Source organism: Castor canadensis, chromosome 9, assembly GCF_047511655.1.
Source record: "Castor canadensis chromosome 9, mCasCan1.hap1v2, whole genome shotgun sequence".
In the NCBI taxonomy this organism is placed as follows: Eukaryota; Metazoa; Chordata; class Mammalia; order Rodentia; family Castoridae; genus Castor; species Castor canadensis.
The window spans coordinates 77,171,717-77,194,815 of NC_133394.1; the positions used below are offsets into that span (position 1 = coordinate 77,171,717).

At 39.3% G+C, this 23,099-nt stretch overlaps 1 protein-coding gene and 1 long non-coding RNA gene across 7 annotated transcripts in view; one reads left to right on the forward strand and one right to left on the reverse strand.

Moving 5' to 3' along the window:
* Positions 1-6,833: 6,833 nt before the first annotated feature.
* The window catches only part of Tmem144 (transmembrane protein 144), a 38,790-nt gene continuing 22,524 nt past the window's right edge, over positions 6,834-23,099 (reverse strand). For all 6 annotated transcript variants that reach the window (XM_074041752.1, XM_074041747.1, XM_074041750.1 and 3 more), the window contains 7 exons: positions 21,931-22,012; positions 20,190-20,266; positions 18,898-19,016; positions 16,010-16,129; positions 14,821-14,918; positions 11,413-11,466; positions 6,834-8,705 (listed from right to left, as the gene is read on the reverse strand). In XM_074041752.1, coding sequence (XP_073897853.1) covers positions 8,622-8,705; positions 11,413-11,466; positions 14,821-14,918; positions 16,010-16,129; positions 18,898-19,016; positions 20,190-20,266; positions 21,931-22,012 — 634 coding nt within the window. In that variant the 3' untranslated portion in view covers positions 6,834-8,621. The remainder of the gene's footprint in view (positions 8,706-11,412; positions 11,467-14,820; positions 14,919-16,009; positions 16,130-18,897; positions 19,017-20,189; positions 20,267-21,930; positions 22,013-23,099) is intronic.
* Positions 8,871-23,099, forward strand: part of LOC141410927 (uncharacterized) — a 33,185-nt gene continuing 18,956 nt past the window's right edge. The window contains exons 1-2 of the long non-coding RNA XR_012435734.1: positions 8,871-8,980; positions 9,731-9,881. This is a non-coding gene — a long non-coding RNA (uncharacterized lncRNA). The remainder of the gene's footprint in view (positions 8,981-9,730; positions 9,882-23,099) is intronic.

Consider the following 23,099-nt stretch of genomic DNA (forward strand, 5'->3'; position numbering starts at 1 on the left):
TAAGCCCAAGAAATATGAGTACATCTTAGAGAAACCCAAGGCCATTCAGCCTAATGATTTAGTAATGAGTTTTTGTGTGGAGATAGAGAAGAATGTGGCTTCTAGCTTAATATTTATTTAGCAACACTCACTAATGGTGGCTCTAGATGTAAGATTTCTCTGTCTTGAATATTCTGGGAGCAAGAACACACTCTTCTGTTTAACACTAAAGATTAATGTACTTTGTGATTATTTTCAACATCTAGCAAATTAAAGAAATTAAAGGATAAAGTCCAAATAAAATAAAAGGGTAATGAGAACTTAGTGAGTTAAAGGCAGATGTCATTAAGAAGTATATTGATAATATTTGAAAGCTAAGACTTTATTTTCTTGGTCCACATATGTTCACTCAGAGGAGAAAAAGGAGAAAGAGGGGAAGAGGAAGAGGGAGAAAAGAAGAGAGAGATAGGAGGAGGAGGAGAGTGGGAGGGAAAAACAGGCAGAGACAGAAATTTAGAGTTTTCATTTTATGGGATGATCACAAACTATCAGAATTAAACTTGTACTGCCCTCAGATGGTTAAGTTTGAAAATGTATTTGTACAGATGAGTTAAATGGTCATTCTCTATTGTTTTCTCTTCAACAAAATCAGAGAACAAGAGGGTGGAACAGGTTCTGCCTGGAAGTGGTGGGGTAAAGGGGAAGCAAACAATGTATACACATGTGAGTAAATGTAAAATCGATAAAGTAAAAAGAAAAAATAAAATCTACAAGTCCCCCTGCCAAAAAAAAAAGAAAAGAGAAACTAATACCTCATATTGTGTGACTATTTTGTTTTAACCAACTCTTCTGACTGCATTTATCCTAGTTATTCAAGTTGAATGAATCTTCTTTGAAAACGTTCCAGTCCTTATGAACGTTCCAACCTATGGCAGTAGTAAGCCACTGGTTGTGTTGTATGATACTTACTATATGCCTACTTGGGAATTAGGTATTAATATACACTACAATTTATGCAAAACTGATAGGAAAGAATAATTTCCTGTATTTCTTACACTACATAAATTTTAAGAAAGTAGGCGACAAACTATTTGATCTGTATTTTGTCTTGCTTATTGAGATAGAAAACTTTAGGAACATAGAGACAGATATTATTAGCAGCAAGTCAATATTTAGAATATTAACCCAGCAGCCAAAGCTAGAGTTTATAGTGTTCCGTGTGTTACACATATTACTGTACTTGCCAATTTCTCTTTTCACATACACAATGTACAATTCATTGCAGTTCTAAGATTTTTGGTATTTTTAATTTCAAGATTTCTTTGATTTTTCTATGTGGAGAAAGTTAAAATCTGCATTTGGACATGTCTTCCTTGGCTGTTTAATTGTAACATCATCTCTGATAATTTTATATGCAATGCAACAGAATTTATTTTTACTAATACACTCTTTAAGGCTCAAAGAGAAAACAAAGAAAAATATCTAGGTAATTCTTTTTGGCTACCCTTTTATTATATAAAATGTTCTTTCAAGTGAGGGAGTAATGACAAGAAATGGTGAGTTTTATTTTTGCTCTGTGTACTAATGAGGATTTAAAAATTTCTCGTGATACTTCATAATTTTCATACACTGTATTATGTGAGGTATTGTGAAAAGACAGATATACTGTGAAATTGTAAATTGTCTTTAATTCTAATGTGTTGACCTTCCTCCCACCCCCCAAACTGTATCTCTCTATGTGAAACCTAATTGCAGGACAGGAGATCATTTTAGCATCAAATGAGGCCTTTAGGATTTAGGCCAGGCCTCATTTTATAAAAAGCGTCATGTTGAGTGTTTCAATCAGTGAGGGGAAACTATAAGGTGAATCAGAAATGTACCATGAGATCAAGATACTGGTAGCTTCCAGGGGGACAGGCAGGGTTGGACAGCAGGAGAGTGACTGGGAGGTGGAGAAAGTTGCATTGCTCTGTGTCTGTGTTTCTGAGAGCTGTAAGGGGGCAGGAGTGGGAGGGGACACCTAATCAAAGAAAGGACTTCCAAGCTGGCTCCTTGCTGAAGTGCAAGCCGTCCTTTTGCGGTCCCTCTTCTGTCCCTGAGTCTTACGCTTGGTTGGTATTTAGTGGATGTTCCACGATTGGGTGGGAAACCTTGACTCACAGCTGTGACTTTGCTGTGTACTTGCATCATAGCCCAGGGAAAGGCCAACTTCCATCATGGCAAGATCCCTTATCTCTGAAATATGTACCTTCAAAGATGGACATGAAATGCATTTAGGCATGTGCAGTACGCACTTTATAAAACAAGTGAGAGGAGGAGGAGAAAAATAAAAAAGCAAATTAAAAACCCAAAGGAAGCAGAAGAATTAAAATAAAAGAGCAAAAATCAATGAAAAGGAAGAGAAAAACATAATAGAGAAAGCTCAGGGAGACCTAAGCTAAGTCATTAAATCATAAAATGGAAAAAGATTCAGCTAAAATGTTCAGAAAAAGGAAAAAAGTACTGCAGTATCAGAAATGAGAACGCAGACATCACTAGAGATCTCACAGGTGTTAAAGGGATAATAATGAAACATAATGAATATTCTGCCAATCATTTTTCAAAGTACATGAAATAAGCAAACTCTTTGAAAGGCACCAAGTATGAGAAAGCTCACTTAGTATGTGATAGATACCTTAGTCACCTTAGATTTATTAAGGAAAATGAGGCCTAGATGGCTTCACTGGTGAACTCCACCAAACATTCAAGAAAGAAATAACATCAGTTCTTATATTCATAGACATTATACACCAATATTCTTTGTGAGCACAAGAACAAAATATTTTAAATGAAATTGTAGTAAATTAAGCCCAACAATATATGTTGAGGTCATTAATATATTATGACCAAGTGATGTATATTACAGAAATGCAAAGTTGATTTAGCATTTGAAAATTAATCCATGCAATTCACCATATACAGAGTAGTAAGAAAAATAATGAGTATCTGCTGTAGTTTGTGTCCAAAGGCTTGGCCACCAACTTGTACTATTGGGAGGGGGTGGAACCATGAAGATGTGGGAGCTCTTTTATCTTAGCTCTTACTGGGAGGTCTTTAGGCCAAGGAGGGCATGCCCTTGATGGAGGTTGTGGGATCCTGGTCCCTTCTTCCTCCTCTCTTTTCACTTTCCTGTCATGAGGTGAATGATTTTGCTCTGCCATCTGGCCACCCCCATGGTAATCATTGGTCTACCTGACTATGAACTAGAACCCTTCTAAGACTGTGGGCCAAAATAAACCTTTTCTCCTTATACACTGGTTGTCTCAAGTATTTATTTGTTATAGGGATGGAAAATGAACTAACGCAACACATTAATAGATGCTGAAAACTTTTTATAAAACACCCATTCATGATAAAGTTTCAGAACCATAGACAGAAGAGAATTTCCTCAATCTGATAAAGAGCACTAGTGAAAAAATCTATAGCTAACATTATATTCCATGGCGATAGAGTATATGCTTTTCCCCTAAGATTGGGAGTGAGCCATTTGTATTAAAAAAGCAGTGGACGGTGAAGTCAGGGCAATAAATCAAGAAAAAGAAATGAAAACTGTCTGGATTGGAAAATAAGAAGTGAAATGCTTTGTTGAAATTCTGATTATCAATGTAGAAGATCCTTTATTCAAAAATTTTAGAGTTAATAACTGAGTTCAGCAAACCTGCAAGATATAATTTGTATAGAATTTTGGCTGTATTTTATTCTGGTTTTCTTTTTAAAACACCATCAGAGCAGGAAACTTCCTCACACTTCTTTTGGTTTCATCATGAGCATCTAACTTTTCTGATTAAATTTTCTTACTGTGTGTGTCACAGCACTCTCGTTTTCCTGTATAGTCTGCTAAGATGTTAATTTTGTTTCTTGGGGATTTTCTAATTTCTAAGACTACCTTGTCGATACATTACAATGCCTAGCTTTGTGCCAACCTCAGAGGCACAGAAAACATTCAGTAAATATATAAACTATGATTTAGTAAATCACTAAGTATCTGTTTTAAAAGAGTGTAACTCAGTGATAGAGTGCATGCTGAGCATGAGTGAGGACCTGGATATCACTGGCAAATAACTTTTGGAAAGTTTATTAGCCAACTTTTTGACAGAATAACAAAATACCTGATACAGGACACTTGTGAAGAAAAAAGATTTTGGTAGCTCACAGTTCTGGAGGCTCAAAGTCTAAGCTTAATAGCACAGACTTTGGGGTAAGGGATGCCCCTTGGCTGTATGCAGATGGTGGGTGGCATGGTGAGAGCAGGTGTTTGAGCAGGTAGTCACATCTCAGGCTAGGAAGCAGAGCAAGCTGGGTGTGCCAGGCTCAAGCTTTTGTAACCACCCTCTCATGAATTACCAAATGGCCCCCACCAGAACTGCCTCACACCTCCAATGAACTAATACCTCCCTCTACAACCTCTCCTAAAGGTTCCACCACTTCTCATCAGCTCCCCTTGGGGACCAACTTTCCAATACTTGATCCTATGGGGAGGACACAAACCATAGCTAACTACAGCACACTGCAACTTTAAAACCTTCTTCAATGGCAAATTTGTCATGTTTTTCTCTTGTGATTCATGCATCATGCTGGGTTCCTGAGGTGTAAAGATGAATGAAACAACTTCTCTTAAAGTTTCCCCAGTAATTTTAACTGTGACATGCATATGAAGCCAAAGAGATACTTAATATAGAAAATATAGATGATAAAGACTCACCTGTTAGAAAAAAGTTTCAAATTAGTTTTATACTATCAAAACCTTGTAATATACAAATCTATATAAATCTGTATATGTACAGATTTACCAATTCTGTGATTATGTAAAGTTAATTAGAAATAGTGTTTATAAATACCTAGTTGATAAGAGAAAAAGAAAAGAAACCAGAATGAATTTTAGCAGCACCTACTAGGGCCTTTGAAAACCTATATGCAGCTGGGCCTGATGGTACATGCCTATAACCTAGCACTTGGGAGTTGGGGTAAGAGTATCACAAGTTCAAGGCTAGCCTGGTCTACATAGGGAGACCCTCTGTCAGAAAGCCAAATCCTAACTAAACCAAAATTAAAAAATACACAAAAAAATCACAAGACAAACAAACATACAAACAAAAACCAGACCAAAACAAACACAAAGCCCCATGTGTGTGTTTTAGTCAGGTAGTTAGACCCTGTCTTGCTACAGCCCTCCTTCTCCATCCAGGAAGTATTCTCACCTCCTTTTCTAGTGATTTCCATTAGGTCTTGTTGGAAATTATCTATTTGGAAACTGGTATTTTTGTTTGTTGTTTTCAGGGGATCGTGCCAACGAGAACTGTTTTAGAGATTTTATTACCAGGGAAAGACATACCTAATTTTCAGAATCTGAAATGAAAAACAGACCAGGCCACCAATGTCTGGTAATTTAGCATGGGAAAGTCAAATGTTTTGAGCCAAAACAGAGAGAGACTATGAGGCCCAATTATTATTATTTTTGTACAAAGAATTCCATTTAAACAGATTGGTTTTAAGCATCCCATTTAATTTCCTCAAAAATCTTCATAAAATTCAACTGATACCTATTATTTAATTTTATTTCTTTTTCTGTAGAAGACAGATGGACTTTTAAAATACAGCATTCCCCATTCCCCCTTATCCACAGGGGACATGTTACCCAGTGCATGCCTTAAACTATAATAGCACCAAGCCCTATCTGTAGTTTGTGTTTTCCTATTCACATATACCTACGATGGAGTTTAATTTATAAATTAGGCACAATAAGAGATTAACAACCATAATAAAACCATAACAATATAGTGTAGTAAAAGTCATGTGAATGTGGTTTTTCTCTCTTGTCAAAGACAAACACTAGTATTTTTCACAACAGACAGCAAACTTGAAAGTGGAACTTGGATATGGGGGTGATATTATATAAGTCCCATTCTTCTACATCTTTTAAATATCAAGGTACAGGTAAATAGTCTATGTTTTCCTCAAGTTACTAAAAGTTATCAATAAAAAAAATAAAATAAATATCAAGGAACCAGTCACAAGTACAAAAGATAAAAAAGACAAAGACATGTCATAAGAATTTGGAATGTTAACCACATATTCTAGCTGGTATTCTAAATACACATACCTGTTTCTTTTAGCTTCACTCTAGTGTTGACATTCCAATCTCATTCAATGTACCCCCAAAAAACATACTTATTGTGAATCCGATATGTGTTTACCTATTATTTTATATAGATGTATATTTATATAAAATGTGCACTATATGGTTACTAACAATTTATGTAAATGGCGTCTTCCTTCTACAACTTGCCTTTGTCACGCAACATGTTTTTCAGCCTACCAGTATGGGTAGATAGACAGGTTTAGTAGTTAGTAACTCTAAGTACAAATAGATCAGAATAAAATAAGGTATGGTAGCTCAGAGGCAATGCCGTACTGTTAATGCCAAAACTTATCAGAATTATACCTTCCTGTAGTAGTAGGAAGTTCCAGCAATCTGGATGCCAGCCTCATTGGGTTGCAACTTCTACCTCATGTAGTACTGGCTCTGGACACAAGATGGCAGAATTTCTTTGGTACAAATGAAGTGGTCATTTCAGATAAGGTGAGGCAAAGGTCACCTAGAAAAATTGAAACATGAGACCCTGGCCATACTAGACAAGGGAGTTAGGCACTAACTTTGTAAGGTAAGCAAACAAGGTAGAGGTTCACAACTGCTTGTAGAATAACTTAACCAGTAAGTTGCTTGTTTCAGAATCATTTTGGAAAGCTTCTTCTTCCCCCCCTCACCCCCACCCCGCCCAGTAAGCTACAGGCATTGTCTGGTAGCAGAAACTATACAATGGGAATACTTTTTCTTCATTTTTATTCTGCAATTGCTTTATTTCACATTTAAAATTTTGCATGTAATTTGGCAATCTTAATGAAAGAGTCATTCAAGACTATCCAATATACAATTCTAAAATATATTTAAAGAAAAAAGCAGTTCCTGCACCATGTCAATTTATTCAAAAGTTGTCATTACAATCCAATAATTTTTCAAGCTAAATTTAAAATGGCTGTAAGAAGTTAAAATCAAATATTTCTATTAGCACTTTAATGCTGAAACAGGGACTCAGTGTTACTTTTCGTATGAAGGAACCAAATGTAATTGGATGGGGTGGGGGAGAGAGTGGCTCTTACAAGGTACTTTCCAATCTATAGACATTCTTTCTCCCAAGTAACATACAATAATAGCTAATATTTTATAGTGTTTGCCATGTACAAGACACTAACATATTCACAGATTTTAACTAATTTGAGCCACACACTAGCCCCGAGAGGTAGTTACTAGCATTAACCCCACTTAAAGAAGAGTGTGAACTGGAAGGCTTGGGACCTTGTTCACAGTCACACAATAAAGAGGAAGCTGAGGGGACAGCTCTAAGCTGGCCTTAGAGTCTGTGCACCCAAGTAGAATTCTTTTTCTGGACCACAGCAAACAATGTAATGTCAAGTGGAATGCGTGAAATGCACATTTAAGCAGGGATCCTAGTGTGTTAAGAGTTTAGAAGTCATGGCAATGAACATTGAACTAGCAGTTCTACTTCTCTGTTCTTAAAGAACCCCATGTCTGTCATTTTCCTTTGTCTAACTGGAAACCACCAGTTCAAACAGGACTGAAGGCTAGTCCTGGTGGTACACTCCTGTAATCCCAGCACTCAGGAGGCTGAGGCAAGAGGATCTCAAGTTTGAAGCCTGCCTGGGCTATATAGTGAGACCTTGTTTTAAACAATAAAAACAACAACAAAGAAAACCCCAACATCTTGTGATTTTAGATGTGTATTTCAGGAGGGAAAAATTGCATGATCAAATGAGTGTCGGTCCCATTGGTTGTCCCTGGTGAGCTAGAATCTTGCTTTCATGACTTTGGAATTTCCCCTAAACTTGGAACAATGCACATGTCTACAGGCATGTGCTTATGTGTGTGCATTTGAGCATGTATGTATTATGCACATATTCTTATGGTGGAAAACTTGTTCTCTGAGAATGAATCTGAGAATGATCATCTGGAGATGATCAAAAGTATTTTGAGCTAAACGGGTGAGTGGTGTTAGAGGCAAGCAATATAAATTTGAAGTAAGGGTAAGTTTTTCCTAAAAATAATGAGATGACCTTTTTCACCTAAGTGTTACCAGCCATGCCACTTATGTCCTCTAGCAAAGGATCCAGATTCTTTGAATTTTAATTCCATAAGGTTAGTCTTTGTCTCCCTTCCTCCCTCCACAGGGTATTTCTTTTTGCTCCTTTTCGTTCATAAATTTGGAAGTAACTTCTTGTGTATGAACTCCATACTGTTTCTAACTTATGCGACACCAAGTGGACAATGGTAAAAGTCATCCCTTCAGATGTAATGCCACAAGAATGCAGACATTTCCTTCAAGTCCTGCCTTCATCAACAGTCCATCAGGAGAATTTTTCATTTGTGTACTTGACTGAAACCCAGGTTCCCTTCATTCTCACATTTGTGGGGAAAACAGTCATTTACCCACTCCAACCGTGGTGGAGATCTGTTGTGTGAAAATGAGATCTGTCTTCTGCAAGATGCTTCTTGTCCCCAGAGGAGTTCTCCTAAGCACTGCTGCCTGTCAGAGTTCAGAAAAAGCGGTGCACAGAGCTCCAGCCAGGATGATGCAGAACGCCAGCATCATTAGTAAGTAGTTCCGCAGACCCTGGATAATGACAAGGGTAACTAGTAACACAACGGACCCAGATGCACAGAAAGCAGCAGATACTTTCAAGATTGCCCGGGACCTTTCTAACCATTTGCTGGAGTCACTTGTGTGCTTTTGCTGCCCCCTCCTGGTAATGATCGGATTCTCTTAAATCCTGCACAAGTCTGCTCCACCCATCCAGCACCCATGATGTGTGCCCTTATACAGGTGACCACGTAATAGGAGAGACAACAAAGAATCACGAAATCGCAGAACAGAATGCTGCATGAGAGGTATGTTAACAAGCAAACCAGAGTGACTGTGTGCAAATGTGTTACAGCACTTCAATGAAGCTGGGGGAGGGGAGCTGAGCTGGTAGCTGCAGGTACCTATGCACTGCCTGGGGAAACGGGGTGGTAAACAGGTTCTAGGTGGAAGGAATTTTATGTGTAAAGCCTTCTTCTAAGAGAAAGCACGGTATTTCGTACTTTGAAGGGCCATGTGAAGGGAGAGAGGAGAGGTAAGTGGCAGAAGATGAAGAGAGAGGGCCTTAGGGCCTTGTATGCTTTGGAGTTCTATTTTTTCAAGCAATGGGAAAGCATTAAAGGAATGGGAAGCTGCATGTGCTGAAAAGTTCATCTTGGAATTTGGGAAAGCCTACACTTCTCTGCAAGATTTTAGAATGGCTCCAAGACCGATAAGGAGGCCACCGAGGCCCTCCAGGGGAAAGATGTCCAAACGTAGATGGAGATGTAGAGAAGGATCTGAAGGGAGAAGGAAGGAACACAGGGGGATATGTGAGGAATGACTAAGATTTCCTTTACCAGCTGTGCATGGGGCGGCAGTGTTAAGGGTGAAAAACACTGAACACCACATCCCAGTGTAGCCTGGTTCATCATCGGATCAACAAAAAAGTATCTTCCTACACAGAAATATTTCATTTCCTATAAGATCTATCTGTAGAGGTACAGGTGGATTGATTTTAATATCTCTCACAAGATTAAACCCTCAAACATTGAAAAATAACTATCTTATATCTCCAGAGGTATGTCTTCTCCTGGTCAATATTTTGGCTCCTTTGGCAATGTTTCACTTGGAATGGTTTCAGACTCCCTCATGGTCCTGGCTGCTCCCCTCTGGATGACTGGAAGTTGGTGTCTATCCCTCTATAGAGATAGACTCCAATACCTTCAGGTGAGTTTTGAACATCCCCAAGTAAAACAGGACCCATGTCCTCATGTTAGATACATGGTCTCAGATCTTCTTTCTAATAATCAAATCATAGAATGCTATTAGCTTTTTTTTTGAAGGACAAATAAGTATGATTTAATACAAGTCATGTAGTGGACGCACAAGGATTCTGGGAGGATACCTGGGGGTGGAAGAGGTAGCTCCAGAGCAGTGTGCATCCTGCTTGCTCCACACTTGTGGGGAAAGGGCTAGTAGCTTTCCTCTCGAGCTAACCCTGGCCACGGGGCTCTGCCAGGTTAACAGCCTCAAACTACCCAGATCTGTGCAAACTTTGGGGAAGGCTATGGAAACGGGACGTGTGTCCCTGGAGAAGAACTGACTGGTTTGTTAGGTGGAGAGGATTGTAAAAGCAGTACCCTGGGCTCTGTCAGGGGTCGATCCTCAGGCCTGAGCTGGGCCAAGGAACCAATAGAACATGTACCCAAACGCGGGCTCCTCCAGTCCCTTACAAATACAAGGTGTGTGTGTGTGGTGGTGGGGGGTGTTTCCTGTCCTTATTGCCCTCGGCGAGGTCTGCTGTGAGGGGTAGCTCTACTGGGACAGGGAGGACAGGGCGGGCTGACAGTAAGTGCACATGGCAGCCCTCCTGGCTGGCCACATGAACCTCGCTGCAGCGACTGTCGTCTGGGCTCCTCTGCCCCCTCCCTCACACACCCTTAGGCCTCTTGTCCAGGTTACTGAAAAATCGTCAAGTGTGTTACAAACACAGAGAGAGCGGAAACGGGGAGCAGGGTGAGGAACGCAGCCCCTTCTTCATGGTAACAGCGCTCATCAGGACTAATGACACAACACACAACCAAACACCAAAAGCACCTTCGCTCTATTTGCATATGAATAAAGAACTGGGCTGCAGAAGGCTAATTCGTCTCTCTCTAAGAGACTGATTCTATGTGAGCCTCAGCACCACCAGGGCCAGCCTCGCCTTCTACCAGGAAGCCTCGCCAGGTACCCAGCATCCTATTTAAACACAGGTGCGCGCGCATATACACGCACACGCACGTACGCACACGCATGCACGCGCAGTACGCACAGGCGCCGCACAGGCGCACGAAGCGCACGCATGCGCAGAGCCCCGCACGAGGGCCCTGGATTGCCCAGCATCTTTTTCTTAGCATTTAAGTTTTCAACCATCACCTAGACACTAGCAGCAGTGCAGAACAGGCAGGCAATGAATATTTGTTCAGAGAATGAATATACTCAGGTGATTTCAAAACGTACTTTATGAATTAGAAAGTGAATTGTAAACTGATGTAATTACTTAAAAATGGGGCTTTGATTATAAGCACTCTACAACCTAATTATGTGAGTGCTTTGTAAGCTCTACTTTATTATCTACACAGCAGAAAGTAATGTTCTCACGGAGGCAAAAGAAATTTTTCTCCATCAAGGTTTAAGAATCTGCCTAAACTGCCTGTCTCTTAAGAGAAAAAGACTAATTATATTTGGTTAAAAGCAATAGTTTTCTTGTACATACCTGTATTTCCTTAAAAACGAAGACACCCCACAGTGCAGCTATAAATCCTGGACCCTTAAAAAAAAAACGAAGAATTTTAAGTTGGCCATTTTCATATAAATGTACTCTGTGTAAGCACAGTAAGCTACAGACAAGATAAACATTATTGGGCCTGACCAATTTTTTTTTTGAATGTTACTATTGTGGAGCCATCAAGTATGTCTAACATTAAACACAAATGGGTGCTAAAAGTAGCTATATGGAAACATTAAAAACTTGTATAAGTTTTTTTGCTAGGTGCTGATGGCTCACGCCTGTAATCCTAGCTATTCAGGAGGCAGCGATCAGGAGGATCGTGGTTTGAAGCCAGCCCAGGCAAATAGTTCCGTGAGACCCTGTCTCGAAAATACCCATCCCAAAAATGGGCTGGGGGAGTGGCTCAAGGTGAAGGCCCTGAGTTCAAGCCCCAGCACCACAAAAAACAAAAACAAAACGAATAAACAAAAAAAACAAACTTGTGTAAGATAAAAAACAAAACAAAACAGGAGTTATTGGAGACAAAGACAGCACGGAATAATATAGAACAAAGGAAATGAGAAGAAACAAGATGAAGAGAAGGAATAATTCTGCAATTTGAAAACTTGTTCAAGTTTGGTGTTAATTTTTTTTACCAACAGGGAAAAAAGAAGTGGAATTTGGGTTAACTGTGGCCTTTGTGGAAAAGGCGTGTGGTATCAGCATTTTTGTGATTCTCCTTCAAGCTCTGCAGGAACTCTAGACCTCTAGACAAGTTTCAAGTAAACAACTCCAAAATGTTCCCTCACCACTACTCTTAACTATCTACATGGCTGCATCAACAAAGTTTCCTTCCATGCCTGGCATGGAAGTGAAGCAATAAAAATATTTTACTGTTTATCAGCATCTGCAAAGCCAACATCAAAGGGGCCAGAGAGATAGGTCAAAGGAACTGCTTTTGATCAATGACATAAAGTCCTGAGCCTCAAAATCCAAATCAAACGAGAAGCATATGGGTTTTTCAGGCACCCCAACGCTGACTTAAGATGGGACGGAAGAGACAACAGAAGAAGAAATATAATAATACTGTTAAGTCAGTTGCTCAGCAATCTTTATTCCTTTTACTCCAAAAATTCATTTCCCTTCAGAGAACATGGTAGAAGGCAATGCAATAAGGAATCATTGCACTTTCTTTTTTGTTTGTTTATTTATTCATTTATTCATATGTGCATACATTGTTTGGGACATCTTTCCTCCCTGCCCCCATCCCCTTCCTCCCCCCCGCCACCCTCCTATCATTGCACTTTCACGCTTTCTGTCTGATGGTTTTCTAAATACTAGATTTTAGACACAGGCCCATGTATTGCTATGAGGAGTGATGTGGTTATAGTGGTGCTGAGAGTAATGCAAGAAGAGGCAAAGGAGGCTAAGTAGGAAGATATCTTACTGGAGGAAGAACTGTTTTGGCAATTGGGATTGTATATTTTCCTTTTGTGAAGAAAAACAAATTACGTGTAGATCAGCCTTTGAAACAGAGGTGGGCTTGATCCTAGCTTAAGAATCTGAGCCTTCTAGATGAGCTGATTCAGCTTTTAGAATTATCAAAGAAATCAGGGAGCATGGATAACAGGTCCTGGCTCTTGCCACCTGGTTTTTTCCCCTCTCTTCTCCTTTTGAGAACTTTGGATCTAAATAAATTCCTTGTAAACTTGTTAGATTTTGACACTTGTGCAAAGATTTGGACTTTTTTTCCAGCAGGAATTTAAAAGGTAAAACTGTGAGCTCTTTAAATGAGAAAATTTTTATTAGAATTTATTAGCATTTGAAGGTTATTTTACGAACACAGAACTGTCAAGAATGTATAATTTGAGCTGATGGTGTGGTATATGCTTATAATCCTAGTACTTGGGAGGCCTAAGTAAGAGGATCTCAAGTTCAAGGCTGGCTTGGGATCCGTAGTGAGACCCTGTCTCAAAAGTATTAAAAACAAACAAAAATACTCTGTTTGAAATGCAGACCTTATATTAAACCTTGATGCTGCTTTACTCTATAGCATATTAAAAATACCATTCTTCTAGTTTTGTTCAGGTGTGATTCTAACATGCTTTAAGCAAACTCTGTTTGTGCTGATAATTTAGGAAGCAGGGGATGCAAGTGAAGAACTGGTCAGTACCAGTTCTAGGGGAGACAAAGAGCTCAGTATTGAGGCAATTCCTGTGAATATATCAGTTTTAGTACCATGATGGGCCTGAAAACAAAACAAAACAAAACAAAAACGCTAAATCAGATTCCAGGCTGATGGCAGGAAGTTGCACTGTGTCCTGGAAATTGTGTTCTCAGAAATCTTCCTGTTTCTGCTAGCTAAGTGACTAGCTGATTGGGTGACTAGGTGATGAGGTGATACTCTTTGCTGTGGCCTCATTTTTTCACCTTCGTAATGGGGATAATTCTATCTATACTTATGCTACCTATGTCAAATGAAATCTTTTTTTGTTACTTAACTATGCTTTAAGTAAATGATGCCTAAAAAACCAGATGAAGCAAATTACATTGTGTGTGGCATGATAAATGGCATCATTCAGAAGCAACACTGTTCTGAGTTTTCCTTAACAGCAGCAAGACACTGTGCAAAAGAATCTGAACAGGAGTTTCAAGGCTGTCACAAGCTTCAAGTGTGATGATGTCTGTCTATCTATCATCTATCTGTCTATCATCTATCTATCTATCATCTACTTATCCGTTATCTATCCATCCATCCGTCTGTCTATCATCTATCTGTCTATCTATCTATGTACATTTATCTATCTATCATCTATTTATCTAAGACGGTCTATCTATCTGTCTGTCTGTCTATCTATCATCTATCTATCCATCATCTGTCTATCATCTATTTGTCTATAAAACCATTTGTTATATTTATAAACTGTTAGGCAAACCAAAGATTGATATGGTTGACATAAGGTAAGATGATCTAATTAAAACCCACAAGGAAATTAAAGATTAAGTATCAGCACATCTGTTAAAATGACGTTTTATAATCGTATATAATCCTAGCTACTCAGGAAGCAGAGATCAAGAGGATCACAGTTCAAAGCCAGCCTGGGCAAATTGATCGAGAGACTGTATCCCGAAAAAACCCATCACTAAAAGGGCTGGTGGAGTGGCTCAAGGTGTAGGCCCTTAGTTTAAACCCCAGTACTGCAAAATAAATAAATAAATAAGATAAATAAATGTTCCCTAACAGTCAAGGACATGAAGATTGGTGAGTGGCAGTCAATTGAGCAGTATCTTTTATTTTTGCTCCTATAAATGTCAAATGTCATAAAAATCTTTAGTGGTTCACTAGGAACACTTCAGAAAAATGAGATTTAAATTTGCAAAGCAAAAACTTGGAGAAACAATTTGGTTACTTACAGCAGTGATGATTGGAAAACTGACCACGGCACTGAGTGAGTGATTAGCTATGAACCAACAGCAAGTGGCTATTGCCCAAAGCACTCCTGACAGGAACCCTGGAACACATACAGACAGTTCACACTGCAAGTCAGGCTCTGCTCCTGCAAAAGTCACCCTCCCGACATGACTGACAGAGTATCACAGTGCACGTTAAATGTGTTCCTGCCAATACTGTTGGCCAATAAGAATTTTAAAGCTATGTTTATGGTCACTTTAGAAACCAAACAATCTCTCTGTTCCTGGCTGCTATGTGTATAATGATCAATCCTTTCCCTTTATTGGCATTAAATAAAGTATCCAAAGTTGTCATTGAGGTAGAGATCAGATCCGAACATTTTTTGCAGACAGCATTTATACTAAGCCATAAACATCAAAAGAAATGTGAGAATGGTGCTAGCACTAAGGGGAAAATCCTAGCATACACTTCACACAACTCCAGCTGGATATTCAGTGAATGAATATTCTGCCATTTTCCAGAAGAGATACTTCAGCATAAATCAAGCATGCTTTCAGAATGAATCTCTAACTGATGCCTTGTTTTTTAAAAAAAAATGTTACTTGTGGTCTTATATTCCAAATTGAAGTAAAGTAATCATCTAAGGAGAAACTATTATTGTTACTTTAACAACCAGTGCTTAATGAGTCAAGACCAAAACCCTGTGTATTTAGCATGCACTTTCCTTGAACTCTAACAACAATCTCTCCTCTGTTTTTGATAAGCTGTTTTCTCAAGTGATTGCAGGTTCCTCTTTGTTGATACTTGTTTTAGAGTCATGGGACCCTGACTTTTAATAGGAATCCTTAGATGGTGAAAAAGAAATAGCAGAGTGATGACCAAAACAAAAGATGTCCTGGCACAAGATAAAAACATAATATTGTTCAGTAAGTTTTAGGTTTTGTAGTAATGACCAGCAGTTCAGATCTAGTCCATCATTTCTCAGTATTTCATATCTGGTGCTAAATTGGACCAAAGAATTTAAGTGAATGAACACACACACACACACACACACACACACACAGACACACACCAAGACATACACACACAGACACACATACAACACACACACACTTGGTTTTCAGAAGACAATTATTCAAGCTAAGTGAGTTGAGGTTGATATTTTTACATATTCTATGTTAATATTCTTACCTGGCAGGACTGCCTTAGGATATAGTCTAGGACTATTTTTCATGACTATACAGTAGGCCAGAAAGTAGACTGTACTCATAAGAAAGATGCCGCTGAAGTGTGCGAAAACATAGTCTAAATCTGAAAAATACAGATTATGAAATTCTCAAACATCATTTTAAACATCCCAAGTATACCTAGAGTTCTGAAAAGAAAACAAACTCTTAAAAATCAACTTTAAAAGTTAATCATCCTAGTTTTCTACATGCTGTTTTACAGAATTTTAATCAGCAGATTTAAAATCTAGACATGTTAAGTAGTAAATGAGTTACTGTAATTGAATGTAAAAGGCTAGTTTTAGGAGCATCTTGGCAAGCTAAGAACATTATATGACTGTGCTGTTCACATCTCCCTTTTAAGAATAGGCATCCAGACCTAATTGTACTAGTGAGCATGGTAACCTGAACTGGAGATGTGGATAACAAGCCTGGTGTGTTCATGCCTGGAGACCAGAGTCACAGTTGCAGATGACAGCTATTCAGGTCAGCCAGGAAGTTATTCCAGAGAGGGTTCTGTCCAAATGTTTACCAGTCTAGCTCCAAGAGGCAGAGGAATAGTCACGCACAGACACGGTCATTTCAGAAGCCCTGCTGCCACTGTCAGGCTGAGCAGGTGCCACTCTGCCTCACAGATGGCTCACAGCAGGGTCCTGGCTGGGAAAGCCACCTTGCACTCAATGTTTCTGTCACCTAAAATTTTGACCAAGATGCGTGGCTGGGTTTAGGAACAAAAATTTAACTACAGAGAGATTGCCTGTTTTTCTAATCCAAAATCGTACTTCTGATCATAGAGGAGCAATACATCTACATACAGACCACCACAGACAGCATAACACAGTATGAAAAGCACAGAGAAGGGCTGAATGTTGTGGCTTGTGCCTGCAATCCCAGCTATTCAGGAGGTGGACATTGGGTCACCATGGATAAAAAGTTAGTGAGACTCCATTTCAACACATAAACTGGGCGTGGGGTATATTTGTAATCCCAACTACACAGGAAGCATAGGTAGGAGGATCATGCACTGGGCAAAAATGCAAGACCCTATCTGAAAAATAACTAAAAATGCAAGAAAAGGGCTGGGAGCATGGCTCAAGTGGTAGAGAACTTGCCTAGCAAGTGTAAAGCCCTGAATTTCAAGCCTCAATACTGCACACATACACACGCACACACAAAGTATGTACCACCCAATGCAAATCCTTACCTCACTACTTGCTAACTTGGGGAATTAGGAAATTACCTAAAATCTTTCTGACTTAACTTTTTCAATTGGAAAACAAGGATCTAATGGTGTCAGTTGCTATGAGGGTTAACCTAGTTAGGATAAGTAAAGTTCTCACAACAGAGCTCAAAATACATATGTGTTTGTTAAATAATTAAAATAAAAAATAATGCCCTCCTAGAATTATTTTTGAGAAAACTGGAATAAAGTGTGTGGCCATCAGAATACATTCAGATACATCCAGAGTTGCTGTAAGAACAGTCTCTAAGAGCTCCCTGTCCTGTTCATGGACAGAGATTGTTGTCAGTATTGTTTATTATGTCCCTGTACCAAGAACAGCTTTACCCTGAAAAAATTAGTTGTTTTTACCTTGTGCCCACTGAATCCTGAAACAGGTTTATTTTCCTTGTAACTACAGGAAATCTGAAAGTCAGATTTATAGCTCATTTCTAGCATGTCTGACTCCTTGTATTTCCTCCCTCTTGATTTTCCTTCTCTGTTTATCCTATGTTATCCCACTTTTATTAGTTTTTATCCTTTAAAAATGAAAAGAATAAAAATACAAAAAAGGATTTGTATAAAATCTCAACAAAGAAAGAAGGCAAAGGTTTGAGGGCTAAGCATGAACTATGCAAAGGTGAAAGGGAACAAGGACATCTTCTCAAGTTTATCCACTCTGTTGCACTCAAGTTCAACTCTCAACTTCTTTTCCCTCCCTCCCTCCCTCCCCCCCCACTTTCTTTTTCTGAGGTGAGTTATCACTATGTAGTTCTGCTATGCACCCTAGGTTGGCCTCAAACTCACAATCCTCCTTCTTTGTCAACTTCTTTATGAGACTTCCCCTCATGGTCTTTGCTTTTTATTGTTTTTTTTAAGTGGTACTGGGGTTTGAACTTGGGCTTCATGCTTGCTAAGCATGTGCTCTCAAACGTCTACTTCATCTGAGCACAGATCATGTTAATTTTCTTACCATATGATGTAGAACTTTCTTTTTTTCCATGATCTTATTCCCTTATCACTTCAGGGGTGTAAGCCATGTTTCAACATAATTATAGCACCCCCAAAGCAGACTGTCTCTCGTCTCCTAAGGAACCTGTCTGAGGCAGTTGCGTATAGTTGTTGAGTTTCCTCTGAGAGATCAATTTTACTGCTGGACACTGAGATGCTATCAGGAAGCATTGTGTTGACTCTTTCAATGCACCACTCTGCACTTGAAAAACAGTATCCTCTGACTAAACAGGCTATGCTTTTTGACCTTTACTTGATTTGAAAGAATCACATTCTACACTTTAGCTTTTCTTTAAAAAGTAGAAGAATACATATTTTCCCAGAGATCATCCAACTGGCAAATAATCTTACTGGAAAGCCAAAAACCTTGTGGTAAGATCTCAGCAGTTGAAATGAATCCTGACTACAGATGATGCTTTTGTATGTCAAAGATCACAAGAAAATACTCAAAACAGTTCTTTATTACTTTTCGTCTTTAGTGTCTTTCTAATTCGCCAGGTACAAATGAAAAAGTAAGATCAAAAGTATATACCGATATTTTCTCTATCACAATTGTATGTGGATTCAGAGAAGAGTGGGTATTAATGACTTTGCTTACAAAGTAAAAGGCTTTTATCTCTCACCATATTGGCTGGCTCCTGCATACATGCTGTCATTTCTTCTCCCATGGTCCTTGATGTAAATGATCGGCACAAATGTAGACCCATAGAGAATTCCAGATATCACAGCAAGGCTGCAGCCCCTTCAGAAACAAAAGCAGATCAGTATAAATTTCAGCCCAAAGCAGCATTTCTAAGAAACACACAGATGGATCCTAACTAGAGCCTGCTTCAGAATGAGACCAAGAGTGGCTCCTGCCGAGTTGCCCATGCAACTCTATCTCAGATCCTTGAGTTGTGTGAGGATTGTGTCCCAAACACAAGACCCAAACCAGGCCTGGCTAATTATAAGACAACAGAAAGTGTTTTTCTTAGCAAGTATTTCCTTAATGGATATACTTTATAGAAAAAAAAGTTTGAAAATATTTGAGAAAATCTTTGGCTTGAAAAATTAGTTTCATCCTGAGGGCAAAAATAGCAGCATACTTATTTTTTTTCCAGAGCTTGCTTATTTGTATATTTTCATTTATTTAATTTATTTCACTACTTATTGAGCCACTTCTTTCCACTGTGAAGATAGTGTATATACCATCAAAAGAAAATCTTTAGGCTGGGAGGGTAGCTTAGTGATAGGGCAGGGAGCCCTGGCCTGCTCCCCACAAATAAAAAACAACCACCTCCCCCAATAACTTTATATTCTTGCATCCAAAGAAGGTGTCACTACGCACAGAGTTGAAAATAGGTGGGAGTTATAAAACACAAGCTGTACACTATTACATATTTTCATGTATCTTTGGCAGTCCAGACCAAAAAAAAAAAAAAACCTATAAAATCCAGCACCCTAAAATAAATAAACAGGCGGGTGTTGAGTCTGGCTGTCAGCGTCCTCATGATGGACACAGTGGGGGCAGGACTGACAGGGCCACTCCTCTGGGGTGATAAAGCCCTCTACCCATAAGAGTAGGGTGAGCATTCCAGGCTGAGGGCAGAAGAGCAGTGACAGGCCTTATGCACTCTGATGGTTTAGGACATGTCAGTGTTTATAGGGCCTCTTTACTTCTGGTGCAAAGTCCTGCAGAGTGAGGCTGCTTTTGTCAATTGCTTGTTGATCAGACACTCCATGGAGTAGCTAAACTTAAAGATTGACCTATGTCCCTAAAATTCAGTAGGGGACACAAAGCACCTTGCCCCACTGAGATAGAAACCAAAGCTGTGTTTTCATTTTCCTCCCCTCAGGTGAGTTATCACTTTACTCTGGCCATCCTGCATTACCAAATGTTAAACAGAGCAAGGAGAAAGAAGTCCCCTCCCCTTACACTATGCGGTGGTGGGCCGGGGAAAGCCTGTCCACCCAGGAGCAGCCGGCACAGGGGTCTGGTGCTGTGTTGATCTCCTACAACGTTGGCACAAACCAAAACACAAAGGACTGTCAGCTGATAGTCATGCTGTGACACAAACATTTTCACTGTTTACTCTACTGAACAGGCCTTAAAACACTCCTGTGTCACCCCTGCCCTCTGGTGCTTTTGTGATTCTGCCCTCTTTCCTTCAGAGTGCTCTAGCAGTTGGCAAATTCTTCACTTAAAATTTTCACAGTTTAACATGTGGCTATTTTGATATACCTGTCAAAACTCACAAAAGTTATTAACTCATGCTGTTCTTTAGAATATTTTAATAAACTGTAAAGAAATTGGAGGCAAGAAAACCTCAGACTTTTCTACTGTGAAATGCCTGAAATCAGAAAGCAGTTTTCATATTGATTTTTAAAACTGAAATAAGCTGATTATTATTTTTTTTTTTTTACTGAATTAGTTAAGAAACCAGTTCCAGGATGTTTTAAGAATAGGCTAGTATCTAAGTCAGGAATATTCATGGACAAATTTATAGAATTTTTGTTATTAAATGCTATGTTTCATGCTTCTTGGCTGAAGTGTCCTAAGTGTTGTACTCCTGCTGCTTTTGTAGGAGACAAGAAACTAGACTTGGACTCTCTGTCCTGTGCTAACTCAGGTGTCCCTCTGTCAATGACGCCTTCCTTCACTATCAGGAGCCCATGACGTGTGGCTGCACATTAACCAGCTACGTGGTTTATGTCCCTTTAGGTTTAGCTTGCTCTCATCTTTTTACCTTGCCTGGAAAAAATCTAAAGTAATAGCCTACCATTTGTATTTGTTTTATTGGATGACTTTGTTCCTTTCTTTGTTGGTTAGGAGACATCTAGCCACAAGCAACACCAGCAACCACCCAGCCCACCCAGAGATGCCCACAGATTAATAAACCTCTTCTCTCTTAAGCTTAAGCAAATCCTTATTCTACTCCAGAGTCAACTTAATTAGTCCCTGTCATCTTAATCAACCAATTTTTTTAAAATTTTTCGACCAAAGTTTTGATGGGGAAGAAAGAAAGAAGATTAATTTGGATGTGGAGTGGAGGTGGCTTGGTGCAGGGAGGTGGAGGAGACCTGACACGGGAAGCACTAGTGTCAGGGTCACAGTCACACGTTTGCCCTGACGGACACCTGTGTGGGTCAGGTGCTTAAAGGTTGTCCCTGGAGTTGCTACTCCAGACTAATTTAGATTCCTTGAGCTCTTCTTACCTATTTTCTGTCTTTATTTTAAGAAGAACAGGATAATGGTGGAAACGCTTAGAGAAACAGGAGGAAAGACAAGTCCAATTCTGAGTCTGCTGAGGCTCTCTGAGCCAGCCCCTGGTTGATCTGATCCTTCCCCAGTCTCCTTCCCACCTCCAGCCTCCTTTCTCCTCTCCATGGCTGCTTCCACCTCCTATGTGGAATGCAGGGCTCCCTTGTATAAATCCCTACACCATCCTAGAGTTGGGGTTGAGCTCATGCATCTCCTGGAAGGGACCTTCTCCCCACAGCGTAAACGCCTTGTCTCTGAGCCTGCTGGGCTTTGCTGAGGAGGCTCAAACCTGCCCATGCAAATATGCTGGCACAGCTTCTGTAGCCATAAGTGACAAGGCTGCTTCGAATTTCTGTGTTTTCCTTTTACCCGAATTTTATGATTCACATCAAGTCATCTCTCACACAGTACTCACATGTGCTGTCATTAATGGGGTGGTGTCTGTGGAACACGCGTTACCTGGTATTTCACTTTTGATGAACAGAAATATGAAAGCACTGCAAAGAAAACATATTAAGGTTCATCATAATACTTTCTCATATCAAGCTCCTGATTTTTAAGAGAAAGCTCAGTGTAAATCATCAGATGTCCCAATGATATGCTTACTTCCAAGTTGCCTCTTCTGTGGTCCTGCCACTTCTTCCCAACTGCCACTCTCTTTGATTTCTCTTGGTAACAACATATTAAAGGCTAAACTTGTGATCTTTTCCCTCAAATTTGATCTTTTTCCTGCTAGTCTTTTGTACTTTTTCTTTTCATTCTGTGTTATCTTTGGTATCACACTGTACACACAATAAAAGTAAGAACTACATTGAAATAATATTTTTCATGCATTGTACCAATAAAACCCAAAAGTTTAACAATGCTTAGCTGGACAAATTGTAGGGAACAGGTGGTCTTATATAACACTGATGTAAGTGCAGAAGTGCACACCTCCAAAGAGGAGAATTGGAGGTTATCTTCCAAATCCACAGGTGACTCTACTTCTGCCCTTACAATCCTGCTCAAGGCCCTCCAACACAGGTACACACTCAGGTGAAATGACATAGATGCTCATACAATGGAATACTATGCAGCTACAAAAAAGGGTTGAGGATGGTCTCTATACTCTAATATTGAAAGATCTCCAGGGTGTATTTTAAGAGATTAAAAACAATCATCAAAGTCCCATGACTTTTCTCCTTCAACATCTCTTTCATAATCTACTATGTTCCCAGGTCCAGTATCTTTACAGCAAATGCTTCACTTACTATCAGCTGTTGAACCATGTAAATACGGTAGAATGTGCAAAAATATTGAATTAAGAAAATAACTTTATTATGCCTTGGATATTCCTTTTAAAATACTTTTTAACATGTGTGCATGGTTCAAGAGCTAAAATGAAGTTTTCAAAGCACATTTGAGGCTGAAATATGTAAGCACTAAGTGTGGGCAGTGAGCACTATAGGCTAGTTAGCTTCCTCGGTTCAGTCTCTTAGTTTTAAAACTTGAATGGTCGCTCATTCCCTCTCCTGTGAAATTTCACCTTCCATTTTAGTTTTCATTCCTGTCCGCATTGTGTGCCATCTGGCCCATGTCAGCATA